The 19584-nt window shown below is 40.8% G+C and overlaps 1 protein-coding gene across 4 annotated transcripts in view; it reads right to left on the bottom strand.

The window, feature by feature from the left end:
* LOC105022450 (potassium voltage-gated channel subfamily H member 7) overlaps positions 1 to 19584 on the bottom strand; it is a 58447-nt gene that overhangs the window by 15887 nt on the left and 22976 nt on the right. For 2 of the 4 annotated variants that reach the window (XM_020054532.3, XM_020054534.3), the window contains exons 4-10: positions 13903 to 14358; positions 13675 to 13695; positions 12188 to 12402; positions 9648 to 10073; positions 1674 to 2073; positions 1357 to 1556; positions 258 to 510 (exon numbers count right to left, since the gene is read on the bottom strand). In XM_020054532.3, coding sequence (XP_019910091.1) covers positions 258 to 510; positions 1357 to 1556; positions 1674 to 2073; positions 9648 to 10073; positions 12188 to 12402; positions 13675 to 13695; positions 13903 to 14358 — 1971 coding nt within the window. Of the gene's footprint in view, positions 1 to 257; positions 513 to 1355; positions 1557 to 1673; positions 2074 to 9647; positions 10074 to 12187; positions 12403 to 13674; positions 13696 to 13902; positions 14359 to 19584 lie in introns of all 4 variants that reach the window. The other 2 variants (XM_020054533.2, XM_010890874.4) reach the window with 2 other exon arrangements.

Below are 19584 nucleotides of genomic sequence, written 5' to 3'. Positions count from 1 at the left end.
TACTCTGAACCTCAAAAAGGTTTGCGAACCACTGATGTACCAAGTCAGATGCCCTTCATGATGATGATGTTGATGATGATGATTATTTTTTAACTAGAAACGTTTGATGTTAACGTTTTTCAAACCAATAATGTAACTTGTGTCAGTGTTCAACTGCACTCTTCCGAGGCTGTACTTTGTATAGCTTTATGTAATGCATCATTTGGAGGTGACAACATGTTTACTGTTGGCTTGGTCTTTTTTATAATGGAATTTACCCAGAATGGCCACCACAATGTCATCCTTCAGGATCTCTATGGAGCCACGAGACAGGAAGTAAAGTGCAGTGAGGACGTCACCACAGTGAACCAAGGTGTCCCCTGGTGGGGCGTGTGTGGTCTGGAAGCGCATGGCCAGGGCTCTCAGACAGCCCTTAGTGGCACCGTGAAATGCCTTGCAGCTCTCCAACAGAGCCTGGTTGAGATGGAGGCAAATATCTGCCTGCAGACACTCAGGGAAGCCTTTTAACACCTATAGGATGTATGGAGAAATTAAACAATTATAGTGTGCATAAACTGTGAATTTACCTTTTGGAGTCACGCAATCAAGTTGTCTATCTACTGAATGTTGTCTTTATAAATGTAACAGTATCTTCAAGTGGTTTATTTGAGCGGAATAGTATGCTACCAGCAATAAAAATATAAAGAATATAACAGGATATACTTACCTCTACCATATATAGGAAAGGAACCTGGGCTAAACAGTTCTTCTATTTACCAACATGTAAATCATTATGATTATGAAGTGTTTCAGTGATTTAAATGTAAATGCTATGCACAAATATAAGTTGTCAGTACTTAAGGAAGACACAGTACTGAATTGTTCAAAAGCAAATGCATGCAGCCACATGCAAGCCCATCTGTGACATATGCCCATGGCCTCAGCTCAAAGCTCTCTTGTAATTACAATCTGGCATGCATGTGGAAGCTCAACATTGGCACACAGAACACAGGAGTTGGCATGAAAACTCAGACACTTCACTCAGCGATGGAAAAGAAAGGAATGGTGATGACCGTGATGATGACAGTTTATGCTGTTGCTGATTGTCTACTCAAGATGCGCTACAATAAAATGTCTCAAGAGCCAATTATGTTCTGAAAGCCAAAAATCTCAAGCAATTCTTCTCATTGAAATGTTCAACATTCAAACATTCACAATATATGTACCTCCTGCTCTTACCAGAGTAGATGTTATTCCATTTGAAAAGCACAAAAGTACAAAGATAAATGTTTTAAGGATTTTGCACGAGGATCAAGTTGCCAAGTGAAAGGTTTGAACTATGTTGGGATGCTGTGTCGACTAGCTCCTTCTGCTTACCGTGTTCATGTCAATGCCATTGGTGTAGGTCCAGGAGTGTTGGAAGTACTCCTCCAGACGCTGCTTTAGCGGGTTCGGAATCTGGTGGAATCGGATGAACTCTCTAACCCGGAGCATCTGGGTGTGGTATCGGGCCGTTCCTGAATACAGACGCTGGATGATGGCTGAGACGTTACCAAAGATGCTGGCATACATGAGTGCTGCACAACGCCGAGACAGAGGTAAAAGCAGAGTTAAGTCAAAGTAAAGTGTATCTATTAACACAGTTAAGCTCGGCAACATGAACGCATCATTCCGAGCAGTAGTAGTGGACTCACAGCCAATCAGCATGACACAAATGGAGAAGATTTTTTCAGAGTTGGTATTCGGGGAGACGTTTCCAAAGCCCACACTGGTCAGACTGCTGAACGTGAAGTAAAGTGCTGTGACATATTTGTCCTTGATGGAGGGCCCCGAGCTGGGGTCACTGTAGTTATACCTCTTGCCAATAGACACGCCCAGATTATCCAGCCAACCAATCTTGTGTTCCAGGTAAGGCTTCTCCACATTGCCGATGGCGTACCATATGCAGGCAAGCCAGTGAGCGATGAGTGCAAAGATGCACATGAGTAGCATGAGAACGGCTGCTCCATATTCAGAGTAACGGTCCAGTTTCCGGGCCACGCGCACCAATCGCAGCAGTCGCGCTGTCTTCAACAGGCCAATCAGAGTTGTGGTCTAAAGACACAAGAGGTGGTACATGTTTAACAACCATTTCAGTTATAACAAAGACATGTTCTAAATGTTCACTTCCCACAAAATGGAAAGATATGTTTTTATGTTTGTACTGATTTATGGTATATCTATATCACAAAGCTACATTCACATCACCAACTGAGTCTGTCTTATGTTTTACCTAAAAATAATTCTTTACTCTTCTGTTATAAAGATAAATACAATTCCAATTCACTTAATCAACAACAGTAATGGGTGTTCTCTACACTCAGCAGTATAATTTAGAGACTTAATCTTGGCAACTTTCCATGTAATGGCTCTCTGGTCAAGGTCAAATTAAGACAGAGCAGCCGGGAGATAAATCCTGCTTCATTGAATTCTGGATAGGAGTTAACACAGTGAATGAGTTCCAGGAAGGTGCTGCTCGCTCTGTCTCATCAACATTGGCTCTATGGGGATTAGAATTGTGTCCTATGGGGATATCATTTATTTACCTGACGATTGTAATATGTCCAAGGAAAGTGTGGATAGTAGCTGTTGTTTGTTATTTTCAGAGGCTCAAATAAAACTGACAAGGACTGGTATGTCTAGCTAAGCCTAGCTAAGGTTTATGGCTGTGGGATTGTTGGTTGAAAGGCCTGAGACTTCAAAGTTGAAGCTGCGATGAAACCTGACTATAGGGCCATTCTATTGTATATGTAAAACAGGTAAATACTTTTTGAAGGAAAAGGTTTGAGACTGGACATGGTTTGATACATGGTTTCCATAGCATGTAATACTGTATGTTTCTTTGTAGTGCCTATTTCCAGAACATATCCCTGACTGCCCCTAATTAACTCTTTGATCCAACTCCACATAGGGCAAATACTGTTTGTACAGTCCTCAGTCCCGATAGAAAATTTACTCCATAATAACATGCTCTCTCAAGCTGCCCAATTTAATAACTCTTAGGGGGGAACAAGTCTGGCCAAAACACACAACATTCTTTCAAGCTATTCCCACTGAGTACAAGCTTGATACTAAATCCAACTTCAAAATCATGTAAATAAGCAATCAATAAACAGGAAGTTCTTAAATATAAAATAAAGACAAATAAAATAGATGAAAGGTAGATTCAGCAATATATAGATGCGCAAAGTAAACACCAAAGTGGGTCAAAGTGAGCAACAAGTGAGAGCGTTGACACAGTGCCTAAGTTGTTTTGGTCCTCTGGCTACCACATGCCATAACAAACCAGTGCCCATTGGGAACCACTGTGTGACGGTGGCCAAGTGCTCCATTCTACTCAATCCTTAACTTGCGATGCTGCTCGTGGTAACATCTGACTTTACGTTAAAGAGCAAAAATGTAAGTATATGTATTTTTGCCGGATCGCATAAGCGGAGCCGGCTAAGAAGAGCGAATGTCTCTTACTGAGTTAGTGACTGACAGACTGACTACCTCTTGTTAAATAGCGTAGTGGTTAGAGAAGCAGACTTGTGAACTATAAGTCCTGAGTTTGTATTTCCTGGCAGGCGAAGCAAAGTAGGCATTATGAATTATTCCGTATAGATGAAAACTTTGCTGGCTAAAACCGTTAGTATCTGCATTATAGTAAGCCTGAAATAAAACAGTTTACGGTTATATTGCGACTGTTTCTGGTGGATTTCTGAAGTATGCATCCATGCATGCATTTTGGGTCAGGATATACAAACACATTTGCTGGCTTAACATACAGTAGTTACGTTATATTAAGCCTTAACTAAAACTGTATACGGTTAAATGGCGACAGAAAAGTTTCTGGCATGGAAAAGTTCTTTTTTTTTTGGTGCATTGCGGGATTGTTGACCTGCTGTACGCTGCTTGCTGTTACCTCCTTACTACCTGCCAAACTTTTTCAAATTTACTCTATATAAACTAATTGGTTAAATTCTACTTTAAGAGTTTACCAACACAATATTTCTGTCGGTTGCCGTTTTACCCAACATTTCTACACCGGGGAGTCCCGGTGTAGAAACGTTGTGTCTGCTAGCATAGAGTCTGTCGATAGCATAGCCAGAGTAGTCAGTACAGTGTTACCTATTGCCACTGTGACTCGTTCCAGGCTGAGAAAAGTTAAGCCAGGTAGTGCTAACAATAGAAACCTTATTCAGATAAATACTTCCACCACCTCTGTCACAAATAAAAATGATCACCTCACATCTCAAAATGGGACTCCTTAATGTTAGATCCCTTGCAATAAATTAATTAATCTATGATCATAAACTAGATGTTATTGGTTTGTGTGAAACAGGGCTAAAGCCTAATGAATTAATTTACTACCCTAAATGAGGCCTCTCCTTCTGGCTATACTAGTGATCATATCCCCTGTGTGTCCCAAAACAGAGGGGGTGTTGCTAATATGACAGTAAACATTAATTTACTCTTAAACACATCACTTGTTTAAATTTTTTTGTTTTACTCATGAAAGTTAACCAGGCTGATAAATTGTTTTACATAGACAATTGTTCCTCAATGAGTTTCCAGAATTCTTGTCTAACCTGTCATGGCAGATTGTATTAAAATATTTGCCGATTTCAATATTCATATGGAAAAGTCTAATGACCCTCTTCAAAAAGCCTTTGAAGCCATAATTGACTCAATGGGTTTTATCCAACATGTCTCAGGTCCAATTCACTGCCACAATCATACATTAGATTTAGTCCTGTCACGAGAAATAGATTTGAATAGATAGAATTGTAGATCTAATAATTTCCACTCAAAATCCTGGAATATCGGATCACTGTTTTATTACATTTACCATTAAAACAAGAAATCCACTTGCTCCACAAACAATGTGTTTCAAAAGCCGTACTATAAAATAATACCAAAAAGTTGAAAGTATTCAGACTAGCCTGGATAGACAGTCCACTACAATACCGAAAATCACTCACATCTGCGCGATCAGCTTATTTCTCCAACATGATAGAGGTGAACAAAAACAATCCAAATTTTTTCTTCGATACAGTTGCAAAGTTAACAAAAAAGCAACACCCAACAAGTAAAGTGGGTCTTCACTTTAGCTGTAATGAATGCATGAACTACTTTGATGAAAAGATCATCAATATAAGAAAACAAATAACTGACTAGTTATAGTCCCCAAAATCTCAGTTGTCCTGAGAATGTCTTGAACCTCCCTGACTAGATATCAATGGGGACACTTGAATTTTTTGATCCCATATCGCTCGACACATTCACTAAATATGTAATGAGTTCTAAACCCACAAATTGTGAGCAAGACCCGATTCCAACAAAATTACTTAAGGGGCTATGTCCTGTGCTAGGTCAGCCAATGTTGAACATAATAAATTGCTCCCTTTTCTTCGGGATGTGTACCAAACTCACTAAAAATTGTGGAACTTAAGCCTCTTCTAAAAAAAATCTAATATGGATCCAGACATATTAAACAATTATAGGCCAATATCGAACCTCCAGTTCCTCTCAAAAATCATAGAAAAATGTGTTTCCCAACAACTGAATTCCTTCCTGAAGACAAATAACATTAACGAAATACTCCAGTCTGGTTTCAGACCCCATCATAGTACTGAGACTGTACTCGTGAAGGTAACAAATTACCTTCTAATGGCCTCAGACAAAGGTTCCGCGTCCGTCCTGTTGCTTCTTGATCTTAGTGCTGCTTTTGACACTATTGATCACTCCCTTCTCTTCGAGAGACTAGAAACCCATATTGAGCTATGTGGACATGTTTTAGCCTGCTTTAAATCTTATTTATCTAAAAGTTCTTATGTGTGAATGGCATATCCTCGGACAAATCAAAGGTATGTTTTTGGTGTTCCTCAAGGCTCAGTTCTGGGCCCATTATTGTTCTCACTATATATGCTGCCTCTGGGTGATGTAATCCAGAATCACCATGTCAATTTTCACTGTTATGCTGATGACACAGTTATATATTTCAATGAAGCATGGAGAAGCCACAAAATTAGCTACTTTGGATGCGTTTCAAATATTAGGAAGTGGATGACAGAGAATGGGTCCTAAAACAGAAATGCTAGTTTTAGGACCCAAGAAACAAAGAGCTTTGTTGGCAGATCTCACTGTGAACCTTGATGGCTGCATGGTCAAATCCCAAAAAACTGTAAGAAACCTCAGCGTTAACCTTGACCCTGACCTCTCTTTTGATGAACATATAAAATATCTCTCAAGGGTTGCTTATTTTCATCTTCGAAACATTGCAAAAATCTGAAACTTTCTATAAAAAACTGATGCAGAAAAACGAATCCATGCTTTTGTTACTTCTAGATTAAATTACTGCAATACTCTTCTTTCCAGTTACCCTGATAAATACATAAATAAACTTCAATTAGTGCTGCTAGAACCCTAACTAGAACCCAAAAAATTGAACACATTACTCCAGTACTAGCCTCTTTACACTGGATGCCTGTTAGGGTTAGGGCTGATTTTATGGCTTTATTGTTAACCTATAAATCAATACATGGACTGGTTCCTACTTACCTTGCTGAAAGAATCCAGCCATACATACGTACACGTAACCTTAGATAGCAAGATGCTGGCCTTTTAATTGTACCTAGAATTTCTAAACAAATTGGTAGATTCTAGGCAATGTGGGTGGATTGATTTCCTGCCTGTTGGGCCCTGTCTGGGGCCTCCCCCGGATAGGGCCACTGTGTCACTGGACCCCCCTGTTTCAGCCACAAGGTCTTACGCTGCTATATAATTGTGCTGGGGGAGTAGGGTCAGTTCTCCTTCTCCTATAAATCCCTGTAGATCTATGGAATGCATTTTCAAAATGTTCCCTGTCTCCTGCCATTTTAGTACCAGGCTTGAAAGACCCGTTGCTGTCCCTGTCCAAAGTCCTCCTGGTTGTGTTGCAGATCAAGACAATACCTGACAATTTCAGCTGCCACTGTGCTGACCCCTCCCCCCTCCCCCGTGTTGTCCTTGTCCATCTGGTGATGTTTCTGACCTGGACTAAGTTTAACTCAGTCCACATGCATTTATTAAGTATTACAATTTGTACTCTTCATATGTTCACCCGGCACAGCCAGAAGAGGACTGGTCACCCCTCTGAGCCTGAGCCTTAGGTTTCTTCCTAAATTTCGGCCTTCTTAGGGAGTTTTTCCTAGCCACTGAAATTCAACACTACTGTTGTTTGCTCCTTGGGGTTTAAGGCCGGGTGTTTTGTAAAAGCACTTTGGGACAACCACTGATGTAAAAAGGGCTTTATAAATACATTTGATTGATTGATCTTCAGTCTCGCTAGCAATTGCTCAATTGTTATGATTATTCCTAGGGAGTTAGTAGATACTAGTAAGCCTATTACTGGCTAATTAGCTGTTAAAACGGCCAGTGGCAAAAGCAATCCAGTTCATAGACGCTATGGTGGAGGTAAAACTTAATAGTCAGTGTAACACAATCCTCAATGGAGTCTAGCGACTGCTGGAACATGTGATGCCGTGGCGTAGTGTTTAAAGACAGTGCCTCTCATGTGGAAGGCCTAAGTTCAAATCTATTGAGAGCAACATCATTTATTAATTATTTCCGGTAGATTCCATGATTCGTTCATCTTTTCACTTGATGAAAAAGTTAGTTATCGTCCCCTTTATTGATGGTTTTTGCATAAATGTCATTCACGAATGAAAGAAAAAAAGTAATAGCTCAATTCTTATGACAATTCCAGTAAGTTAGTAGATACCGGTAAAGCTTATTACTTGCTAATACACTGTTAAAATGGCCAGTGGCAAACGCAATACATTTGTGGTGGAGGTAAACTTAGTAAGAAACGTTAGTTAGTTTAACTGTATCAATGTCATTCATGAATGGCCAATTAACTATTAATATGGCCAGTGGAAAAAGAGGATTTGTTCAGGATAGAGAGAAGAGGCTATACTGACACCCAGCAAATGTGCTGCTCTGTGGGGTAGTGGTTAACGACACAGCCTTTCATGTGGGCGACCCGGGTTTGAATCTCAATATGCCAACACTTTCTATTGCGGGCCGGCTGAACTAGGCTTGCCTGGTTTCTTGTTTTTATCAGAGCTTGCAAAATATACTTTTTAAAGTAACAATAAACATTAACATATGTGCCGACTCTGAAGTCTACAGAAGAACAATATTACTGATTTGCTTTAGGAATGCATGGTCTAGTGGAATAAAAGTACTACTTTGCTATGTATAGTGGATTCTGTGTGCGAACAGGCTATAATCAGTTGAAGCATGGCAGAGACCTTAAACACAGAGCAGGAGCCTCCTGGCTTGGTTATAAAGCTCCCTGATAATTATCATCTTGGACACCAACAGCGCTTTGGAAGGGCAAATACGTGATCCATTAACACATTTTTACGTTTCAGTCATTATCAGGTGCTCTTATGCAGAAAGACCCAAAGGAGCAATTAGGGTTAACCGTCTTGCTGAAGTAAGAACGACATTATTTTCACATGTACGATGCTCTTATCCAGAGCAACATAAAGCTATTGGTTTTCACATTCTTGGTCAAAGACAGAACATCCTTGTCTCCTGTGGGATTCAATCAAGTAACCCTTCGATTCCTTGTCAATTTCTCTTACCACTAGGCTGACTGCCTGTTGTAATAACATAGCTCCCTAGGCCTGGTTGTGGTTGGTCTACAAGTATACTGATATAAATTGCCACCAATTACCCTTACACACAGCCTGTACTTCTGCTAAACAACCTGTTTCATTGGCGTAGTGCAGTGTCAATTTTATTTAACACATACATAAAACGTGCATTTTGAATGGGGTATTCTATTATTTATTTTTTTAAACCTTGCTGCCGTTGAAGACATTGCAGTTACCTTGAACTTTGAATGACTTCAGATTCAAACCAAATCCAGACACAAGTGGCTCAGTGGTTTGAACAGCTGCAGAATATGTCACAGACGCATGGGTTTGATTCTGACCCCTGGCTATTCAAGAACACTCTCTCTTGTTTGTCTTTCTGTTCTTTATCAATGAAGCATAATAATGGCCAATAATTTGAGTAAAAAACAAAATTATGATAGTAAAAGTAAACACTGTAGCCATTTTCGTTGTGGTTTGTTGTCAATCTTTCCTCTGACTCAGCAGAAGCAGTGGACTACGTGATTATGCTTTATAATCAGGATCTGTCTATCTCTCTCAGGTTGTGGTTTGCCAACAAAGCATGATAAAGCACTGAAGTGGCTCCAGACCCTGAAGGGATATTCCCTCATAAACAAACAGACAAACAAGCTGGCCTGCCTGCCAATGGGCCTTTCACGTCTGCATGTAAGCTGTGCACACAGCACTGCTGGCTCTGCCGGATCGCTCCTCATTTAAATGCATCATTGATTGCCATTTGTAAGCCATTAATCCATGTAAATGGATTTTAAAATGACAGCCATTCAGAAAAAAAAAGAAAGAAAAAAAAAATACAACATGCAATTTAATACAGTAATCCTTTCAGAGTCGAGACAGAAAAATATCAAGCTTAAAGTAGTGGCCCCCGGTGTGAGACTGAGCTTAATAAATGTGAAAAGAGTGGAAGCACTGCTGAACTGATATGCAATAAACCTCCCGAAGAGCGGAAAAACACTGACTTACCTCATCTGATCCTGAACCGAAGATAAGCAGGTCAAAAGGGATTGCAGCCACCATGTCTATAAGGAACCAGCCTTTGAAATAGTGAATGGCGATCTTTGCTGGCTGGCTGACCACTTCTTCGTTCAGGTTCACGTAAGTGGTCCGGAAGTTGATAACAATGTCCACAATGAACATGATGTCCACCAAGAAGTCTACCACGTTGAGGGGATTGCAGGAGTAGCCACACTCTCTCCTCATTTGCTCCTCACGGTCATTGAGTAGGAAAGCAGCGGAGTATGGAGTGAGGATGGCTGTGTAGATGACCAGAAGCAGGATCAGCCAGTCCCACATAGCTTTGAATGGACTGTAGTGGAGGATGGTGAACCTGTCCATGCGGGGAGTCTGGAGCTTGTACTCTGGAAGGACATCAGCACCCAATGACAGCACCTGTAGTGAGAGAGCGAGAGGCCAGGGGTTGACATACATTTTTTTTTGCCACTTGTCCTTTGTGCAAAACAAATACTAATGAACTCTGTGTCTGTCCTACAGTTGGAATCACATTTGATCATACAAAGTTCATTTTTCTAACATACTGCACCGTTTTTCACATGGATGTATTCTAGTGGGCTTCTGTTTTACTTTTTTTTTTCTCTGTAGCTGGCCTTTGCCAGAGACATACAAGTAAAGTACCTGGCACAAGCACTTGACAGCTGCTATGATTCAACTAGCCTGAGAGTAAGTGTGAGAGTAAGTGCTGTACATTCAAACTCTTTCAGGACAAGTCCTCTCTTTTATTTGACAGACAAGAAGATTGCCTCTGTCTGTGGATGTGAATAATGTAATTTACAGTGTCAGATGTGTTCCTCAACATCACTCCCGGGTAGAAAGAGGTAATATATTAATATACTGTATTGATTGCATGGTATGGGTGTATAACATAAGCTCAGCAAAACTCCCTTCAAAATCTGATGTTTGTCCGGAGTTTTGACGGCTTTGATATACAGAGCGGAAAAGCATAAAACATAAACAAAAAACGTTTAGTGTCAGCATAAAATCTGAATGATTAACCTTTGGCATGAGGTTTTAACAAAATAATTTAAACACATTTTTGATTTTGCAGCCTGTCTTGTGATAGTGGTGCTCACTGTTTCCTTAGTGGTCTGTATAGAAAGCACCAGCCAGCGTCCCAGGGACAGACATTGAATAACCCAGTCTAGCTTATGCGATCTCCCTTTATATACAACAGACACTGTCCATATTTCAAAAGCTGGTAAAGAATATTTTGGTCTTTCATTGTTGGCCTCTGATTCTATGTCTAATTATGGCTATTTAAACAATGCTGTATTCGAAAAGCCAATGAGAAAGTTGATTTCCTCTGCTCTGGATGTTAATGAGCCTTGACTATGTACAAAGGGAGACCGTCTATCTGCTGATAAATAGCACAGGAGAGACTAGGGCAGGGGCCTTTGTTTTATGTTGCCTCAGCACATCTATAAGATGACTTATGGGTGCTTCCATACATCCCGACAGGCAATGTATCATTGAAAAAACACTTGAATGGCAAATTCAAGGCACTCTGGTACCCTGGCCCAGAAATGGAGAGTTCAGTATGTGGATGGCTGTATTTGTGAGTGAGAACGGAATGTCCCTTCTATACATTGTCATTGTCAGGAGTGCTCTATTTTCGCCTGTCAAAGGAGGTCTGGGTTTATGTTGAAGGGCTTGGTCTTCTGCCCTACAGCCTGTGCTGCGCTTTGACACTGACGTTAATGAGAGGATAGTCATTGGACAGTGTTTAGTTGTCGTGGGAACGAGCGGGAGAAGGGTCTACTACATACTAGACTGCTACACTGCTGTGAGCACACATCACACCAGAATGGCTAACATTCATTGAAGAGCTTGTTTCTCCAATTCATTGTCATGTCATTTCATTGCAATAGTACCAATATCACACAGCCTGTAAGGAGCTAAACACATTTCCTAGGATGAAAAGGCAGCTATTAGTGAACACTTGCAATTAATCATATAACTATGAACATGTCCTTCAAAAAACAATATAAAAATAGGTTATTTATATAGTTATAAAAAAATTATATATAAAAGTGCTTTTTGTTTTTCTCAAACTCCCAATTGTTCCAATTCACAATTATGGTTTTGACGCATCCTCAGCAGGCTTGGGAAAGTTGCAGATTGCGACATGTTCTGATTCACACCTTGCCAAGCCAGTTTGCTTCTTATCAAAGTGGTCGCTCATCCAGGAAGTACTTGTCCCTATGTACATGCTCAGAGGAGAGCGCATTCTGTAGCCAACAACCAATATTGTAGGTGCCCAACATACCACAAGGTATGACACGACAAGGGTGATTCGACAAGGTAACTCTGGTAGACAAACTACCCATTCATCCTGGCCAGTGCTAAGCCTATTTTGACCGCTCTTTGCGGGAATACTCGGCATGGCTGTCAAACAATTAACAGGTTAAGAACCCAGGTTACGATGATGCAGAACTCTAGGTAGCCCCACAATGGAGAAACTTGCTTTCCAGAAAAGTCAATTGCCTTACCTGTGTGACTTTCTCAGTAACATTATGCGTTCTGTCCTTGACCTTGGGTGCTATGATAGTGTTTTCTGATGATGGGGGAGATTGCGCCTTATTGTCATTACTCCGCTCTGTGAAGTTTAGTGCAATCAGCGGAATCTTGTTGATGGTACTGTATTTGTTGATGTTGGATTCAGAGGTGGAACCCAGCAAACTGGACTTAAGATGATTTAACGGACCTAGAATACAAAATAAAACAAATTAACTACAAAGAGGTGATAATACTTGATTGCGCACAGCAGTACTTAAGTCAAGAGAATGTAAGGCAAGTGGGCAAATGTAAAATCTGTTGCAGTGAATTAAACATCACATCAATGATGATTGGTATTGGTGAAAATGGGAACTAATGGGAAACAGACAGGTAACTGACCAGTAATTTTTTCAAGAAAGCAAAAGTGTTTTTTTCATGCAGGTGTTGGGTGGGAATGACTGTATTCGCCTTCAGTGGAGACAGCAGACGTTCATTCAGGAGATGTTTATTAATCAAAAGTTCAGCACTTCAATGAGATTTCATTTTCAGGGAGAATATTCATCATTCTTTGTGATCAATTGGCTTGATTGAGGATACATGCTGTAAACCAGTGGTTCTCAACTGTTTTTTCCTCAGGACCCAAACAGATTGTTTTCCTTAACTTTTCTTAGCCGCGTGCCAACATTAGTTTCAGCAATTTACGATTCCTACTGTACATGCAAGGCCTAACTGGAAAGGTGTATGCTACGTTAAAATAAGCTGGAGCCTTTTTATTTTATTTTTCTCCCTTCACCAATTACATCTAATCCAGTTGTGTCAATTGCCCTTTCTTATTTCAATTTGTTGGACTTCAAGATTGCAGTAAGCTTTCAGCTTAAGCACCAAGCTGTTCTGCTTTTTCACCACACTGCTCTTTCAACTAGGAAGTCAAGTGTGTCTACACGAGGGCACACTCATTCACCTGATGACCTCAATTAGTTTTGTCGGCCCGATGTGAACCGGAAATCCCTGCTGACGATGCTTGACAATTTGCATCAGCCATTGGGTTTCCCAGCCACTGGTCAGCTTGCGTCCCCGTTAGTGCTAACCACCAACTAGACTATGATGGTTAGCTGGGTGCTATGGAAGAGCTCCTTAGACTGCCTCCCCACTCAGCAAATATATTGGACAAAACCCCCGACAAGCTCATTGTCTATAATTCTATGTTTCATGTTCTTGATGAAGAATGTTGGCACGCTCACTTCGAGACCACAACATCTGTTAAATGGTGATGCTACTGCAGGTAGCCCGGTAATATAAAATCAGATCATTATGTAGGTGTTCTACCTTGCATTAGTTGTTTTAATTTGACTGGAGTGTTTTTTTGTTTCTCCCAAACCTTAATTTTTCCTTCCCATTCTAAACCTCCCTACGAGTTGAGAACCTCTGCTTCAAACGGATTTGTGCAGGACGAGAACACGGTCATGGGTCACACGGTTACCTCTGATATAGCGACCATTGTCTAAAAGCAGCATCAGAGCGGTGAGAGGAACAGAGAAGATAGACATAAAGCTGTGGATGCAGACAATGCTGTCATGGGTCTACGTTGCAATAAACAAATCTTGAGCCAGGATTACATATCAAGTCCAAAAGATAACAACAGCTCAGTTGTCGCTCTAAATCTAGGGACCACAAGGCCCTCATAAGACATTTCATCAGCCTACTTTACCTTCACTTGCGTGTCGGTCCCTGAACATGTTCTTGGAGTTGCTAAAGCCCTCTATGTCATGGACGGAAGAGGCTCGCCTCATGCTGCCCTCACTGAGGCTGCCTCTGGAAATGGTGTGTGCAAGGCAGGTGGTTGACTGGTGGCCCTCCATTTGGTACAGCCTGTCCCACGGGTGCTGCTTGGGAGAGGAATGGTCCAGGGGTTCGTGTCCACGCACACTGGCCAGGGACGATTGGTGGCTGGAGCCGATGAGAGCCCGCGTGTCGTTGCCCTCCGTGGGACTGCACTTTTCCTTGGTGGGGGAGGACTGGAAATCGGTCGGAGACACAGAGCCCTTGTTCTGATTGGGCGAGGGACAGTCCACCGTGACTGCATCTGGGTCGTCTTGTGGAAGAGACTGTTTGTTGGATACCAGGCTCAAGGCAGCCTGGCGGAAGCGGAAGAATCTGCCTTTTCCTAAACAACAGAATGTTTAATGTTCACTCCTGCATGTAAACAAGAATTTATGCATTTGAATATACAGCCTAAAATGTCAGATTTACTGTAAAGCAGAAAGCAGTAGAATCATATTCCCAATGAATGCAAATCCTGTTACTGTTCTTTAAACTGGAAGGTGCACTTTCGTTACTCTGTGTGGAAATCTATAATTGGATTACCTTACGTGTTCATGATCAAACAAAGGAAAAGGAAGCTGGGGAATTGACCTCTAATCCAAGGACAATACAATGGTACGTGACTGAATCACCTTGCTCGGCCCATTACCCCTCAGTGACTAGAGTGTGTACCCCAGTTATGCCTGTTAAATGTATACGGACATTGTTATTTCCTGTTCAATGGTTAATTAATTCAACTCTAACAAATGGAGACTATCTACTGGTGCACTGATATAACAATGTACTGTACCGTGTTCAAAGGTATTTTATAAGTGGAAACACTTCACAGAAACTGAATCTCCTCTTGGCAGAAAAGAGGGAGCAGGTGTGTTGACTCTTGTATGTGTCACATGTGTCCTGTAATGTCATAGGACACAGAAGACACACAAGCACATCCTGACACAACCCCCCCACTCCCCCCAGGAAGGAACGGTAGTTTGGGCTCATTAACAATAGAGGAAAGGGTGAAAGTGAGCCCCAGGCTCACTCAAACATGTGAGGCAGCCGTCGCTCAGCACCCTCTTTACATCAGGTCACAGCCATCTGTTTCCATTCCCTGGCCACATTGCACTGATGTTACAACAACTCACAACAACACACAGTGGAGCCATCATGCTCAACAGGGCTCCTGGACAGGCCTTTGAACTAGCCCCTAATACAGGAGGTCTGCAATTTAGCCCTTCATGAATATAAGGACCCACGCCTCAGTGTCTCAGTTACCAATCACATGAGATGCCAGTGAGGTGGAAAGTCTCCTTGAGTTCTGCTTGTTTCACGTGAACTTGTTTCCTGAAGGTCCGAGCTTGGCTAACTCTCCTAAAATGCTCTGATCTTCCAAAAATCCTGGTTGGAAGCTTCCTGGAATCAAGATCAAATAAGTATGACATCTGAAATCCTCCAACCAGAATGTCAGTCCTATATAGCATATATAGTATTATTTTTCTTTCAGTAGTAGCCTAGTGTATCGTCATGTGTGTAGTGCTGGTTAATATATCATGGATCATGCAGATCATCATGATAAGATAAAATGGACTCATTGCTGCTTTCGTCCTCTCACCGGTTTAATCTGTTTGCAAATGAGACCAAGCTGCTCTAAACCCAGCCTCACCAGACATGGCCGCTCGCTTCACGTTTTCTGACACATGCTTTGTTTTCATTCCACTGGTATGGCTTTGCATGAATGGCCACGTGCAGATAGAAGCGGTTGATTTGTGAATGGTGGGGCAGAGAGCACTTGATCCTTTCTGAGCCTTTTGAATTAGTGGATTAATATGCCTGTTCTAGTGTATTACTCATGCTTAACAGTATGTCAAAATGCAATCTTTTCAGAGTGTTTGTGTAGAACACCATTTCTGTGTTTTGTAGTCAAATGTCAAATGAGCTAAATATTTCAGAAGCAAGAAGATGAGCAATTGAATTTAAAAAATGCTTTTAGATTCAGGCCCACTGCTCCAGTGTTCATTTCCATTAAGGAAATGGAGAGAGAATGCAACTGTCCCTCAGCTTTTTACCATTAAGCCTTTTAGGGGTCATTTACTCTAAACACACTCATTTTCCATTTCATACAGCAGCTATTAATCCATTGTATGAAATTAGAATGAAATGGTGCTAAACGGAAGGCCTAATGAGAGGAAAGCTCTTCAGTACCCAGTGAGGCTAGCTGACAAATTAATCCTGAGTTAAAAGAAAATATTTTATTGTATGTGAATCTATACCAATGCCATTTCCCCACAAATAGCACAGCATTACTATTCATTTTGCTATGGTATTATGTATCCTGTTTCCTGCTAATATGTAACTGTTTTATTCGCCCAGATATCGGTGACATCTTGTGGAAAAGAAAGCTGAGCAGGGAATTCCATATGCAGACTCTGTGATGGAATGTTAGTCTCTCCCTTGCCCATAGTATTTTACTGGTTTCTATAATACCAGGAGACCATATGCGTAGGATCATAATTAGTCCTCCATTGCCCTAAACATTACTTTGCAAGGAAAGCGTATTTGTGTTGAAGCCAGTAACAGCAGGCCTGTGCATTTGTGTCCTTAAAATGGATGCAGCACTGGTCTTAAGTGTTCCTGTGGTGATGAGGCTGCTGATCTGTCACACCACATGCTGATCTGTCCCTTTCTTCGGTTGTTTGTTTGTTCACCTCTCTGAAGACCTCTAGTATGGAAGCAATCAACTCTGATTAGTGGTGTTAAGAACACGTACGTACGTACACACACACACACACGCACACACAAGCAAAGCAAGCGCTAGCACGTACGCCTGGACACACACACACACACACACACACACACACAGGCACCTACACAACACCCACCGCCTTGGGTGCAAGGCATTGTTCAACGTTCACGCCGAACCGAGCGGATGACTCTGCCTTGTTCAATGAGGGATGCTCAGTGCCTCCAATCAGGTGCAAGCAGAGATGTCTTGTTGACATTCACACCGCCTGACACAGCGGCGGTTCATGAAGAAAAATGTTAGGGGGTTCCAAACCCACTGACTGACTATATACTTCAATGGATTACAGCTAATGGTTTCCTCTGTCGTGATCAGTCTTACAGGTTATACACAGATTTGCAGTAAATGGTAACGACCTTATGTGATAAATGTGTATCCCTACGCATGAAGATTGTTTATGCGGTGATATAAATGTACCCCAGTGCTGTTCACATTGTCAATAGAAGCATGCCATTTTCTGCTTTTATCAGGAAGGGGAAGGAGTGGAATTCTGATTGGTTCATAGTTAGGGAATTTGGCTACTTTGTATGGTTGCTTTACATGAAGGTGTGAAAAACCTTAATGTAATGCAACCAGACAAATTTAATGGACATTCTAGTGTTATGTTCCGATAAAACATAGCAGAACATCTCAATGAACTCTGAGACACCAAGCATCTGCATTTATGTAACATATGTGTACTTTAAATACATTCAAGACTGTTTTAATAATGTAGTAGTAAGTATAATCATGTATGTACAATGGGAACTATTGTAGTCATGCGTTACGTATAACAAGTCATTGATGTGTGTGAGGGCATATTATCTTATGGCCTTTATAATATTGCATGGCGCTTGGCACAGAGAAACAAGATGCCGTGTATTTCATCTGTATGTGACCCTTACTGTGCTTAAAGAATGGATTGTGCTGTCATTATGTGTGAGTGTTGTATAAATGCTGGGGACTGTGAATAGTCTGTTGTGCTTTCATGATGGGGACATCTTTTATGCATATAGGGCCAATGCTTCTGCCTATTATAGCCACTATATTTTATCAATTGCGCTACATGTCTCAGGTTTATGGCTGAAAGCATATCTATATGCGTATGGTCCATAATGTTTAAATATGTTAGTTAATTTTACCCATAGTCATGGCTCTTCATATTAACGAAAATATTTGAGTTCCTTGTATTTTATCAAAGCCTGTGTATCAGGACATCAAATCCTGCTTGATAGTATAGATGCACCGCTCCAATTATGTATTCATAATTTTCTTCCTTTTTAACTCAATAGGTATGTCATGTAATTAGTGATAGATTTGTTACATTGGTGGATGTACTTTCTTTGTTGTTCATAGTGCTTGAAAAATGGTTACTGTTCAGACACAAATAAGACTTATTTGGCTCATGCATAGTGTGTATGGCCAACTCTCATGTAGGCAGATGCATGTGCCAGAACTGTCACTGCCGGTTTCTCACAAGATGGCTGTAGAAACTTCACCTCTGGTGTTCTAATACACTTCATTCTTGAATTCTTCCTTTCATTGACGGCTTGGCCGAAGTCATTCAGTTGTTAGATTACAAAAAAATTAAAATTTTCTTTTTTTTATGGAAACATATAACTATATGCAAGGGACATTTTTATTTATTCATATAACTAATATAACTAATCATCTGACTGACTGATAAAAACACATCGGAACACCAATTGTATAGACAATGTTATTATTTCTTGAAATATTGAACTCTGATACTGTGGTGTTCTGTTTGTTCAGCTGCGTTGCGTTTACCAAGAAGGGAGCATTCCTCCAGCTAGCTTCCAGAGGTGTTACTTAGGATATGCCTTCAGAATGGAAAAGCTTTCACGGTTCACGACACCCTCAAGTGAAGCCAAGGACTGGAACTCTTGGTCTGGAGATATCTAGTGAGTCTACAGTCCTGGCCGTCCAGATTGTTTTCTCACACTCCTGTCTGATACAATTTGCATTCCAAACTGGAAGGATATTAGGACAGACTCTCAACACTGTATCAAGTATATTGGCTCAGGAATTCTTACCAACCCCTATTCACACCTCTCAGGAGCAGTGGTGCTATTGTAATAGCATTATTTGTAGGTCTGGTATCAGATCTGAGCCATTGGTCAACAACCCAGCTTTTACATCCAAAAAGCTTAAAAATGTTATGTTATACTACATTGTATAGTTTCTCGCTTTTGTTGCTGTCCTCTTCTGCTGAAACTCCACTTGGTCTCTTTCTCTCCCCCTCCGCAGAGACTGCCAGAGGCCTGGTCCTTCCTGGCCATGACCCCTCTCTCTCTCTGATAATGCCTACATTAATAATGCCCTGTTAGTTTCTGCACTATCTTGTGATTTGAAATGATGCATTGTATAATGTAATCCATATTGTACAGTGGGAAGTAAATCTATTTGCCTGCCATTCAATTCTTAGATCCATGCTTGTAGCCAACTAATTAATTTATATTGCTTGCTTGCCTATTCCAATTAATTATTTCTCATGAAGTCGGATAACATCTTGATAGGCTTTGTTCATTCATTTGTATAGTTTTATACAAGTTATATATTTTTGCAATAAAGTATAGGGTGTGGTGGTATATGGCCAATATACCATGGCTAAGGTAATTTGTTATGCACAATACAGAGGTGAAAAATATATTCACCAAATATTGGCCAAATATCACAAATCCTGAGGTGCCTTATTGCTATTATAAACTGGTTACCAATGTAATTAGAACAGTTAAATGATTGTTTATTATTAGTTATAGAATACATACACAAAAATGGAATATT

Source organism: Esox lucius, chromosome 16 (assembly GCF_011004845.1).
Source record: "Esox lucius isolate fEsoLuc1 chromosome 16, fEsoLuc1.pri, whole genome shotgun sequence".
Taxonomy (NCBI): Eukaryota; Metazoa; Chordata; class Actinopteri; order Esociformes; family Esocidae; genus Esox; species Esox lucius.
The sequence above is the reverse complement of the archived record's forward strand: the minus strand, read 5'-3'. Positions and strand labels throughout refer to the sequence as shown.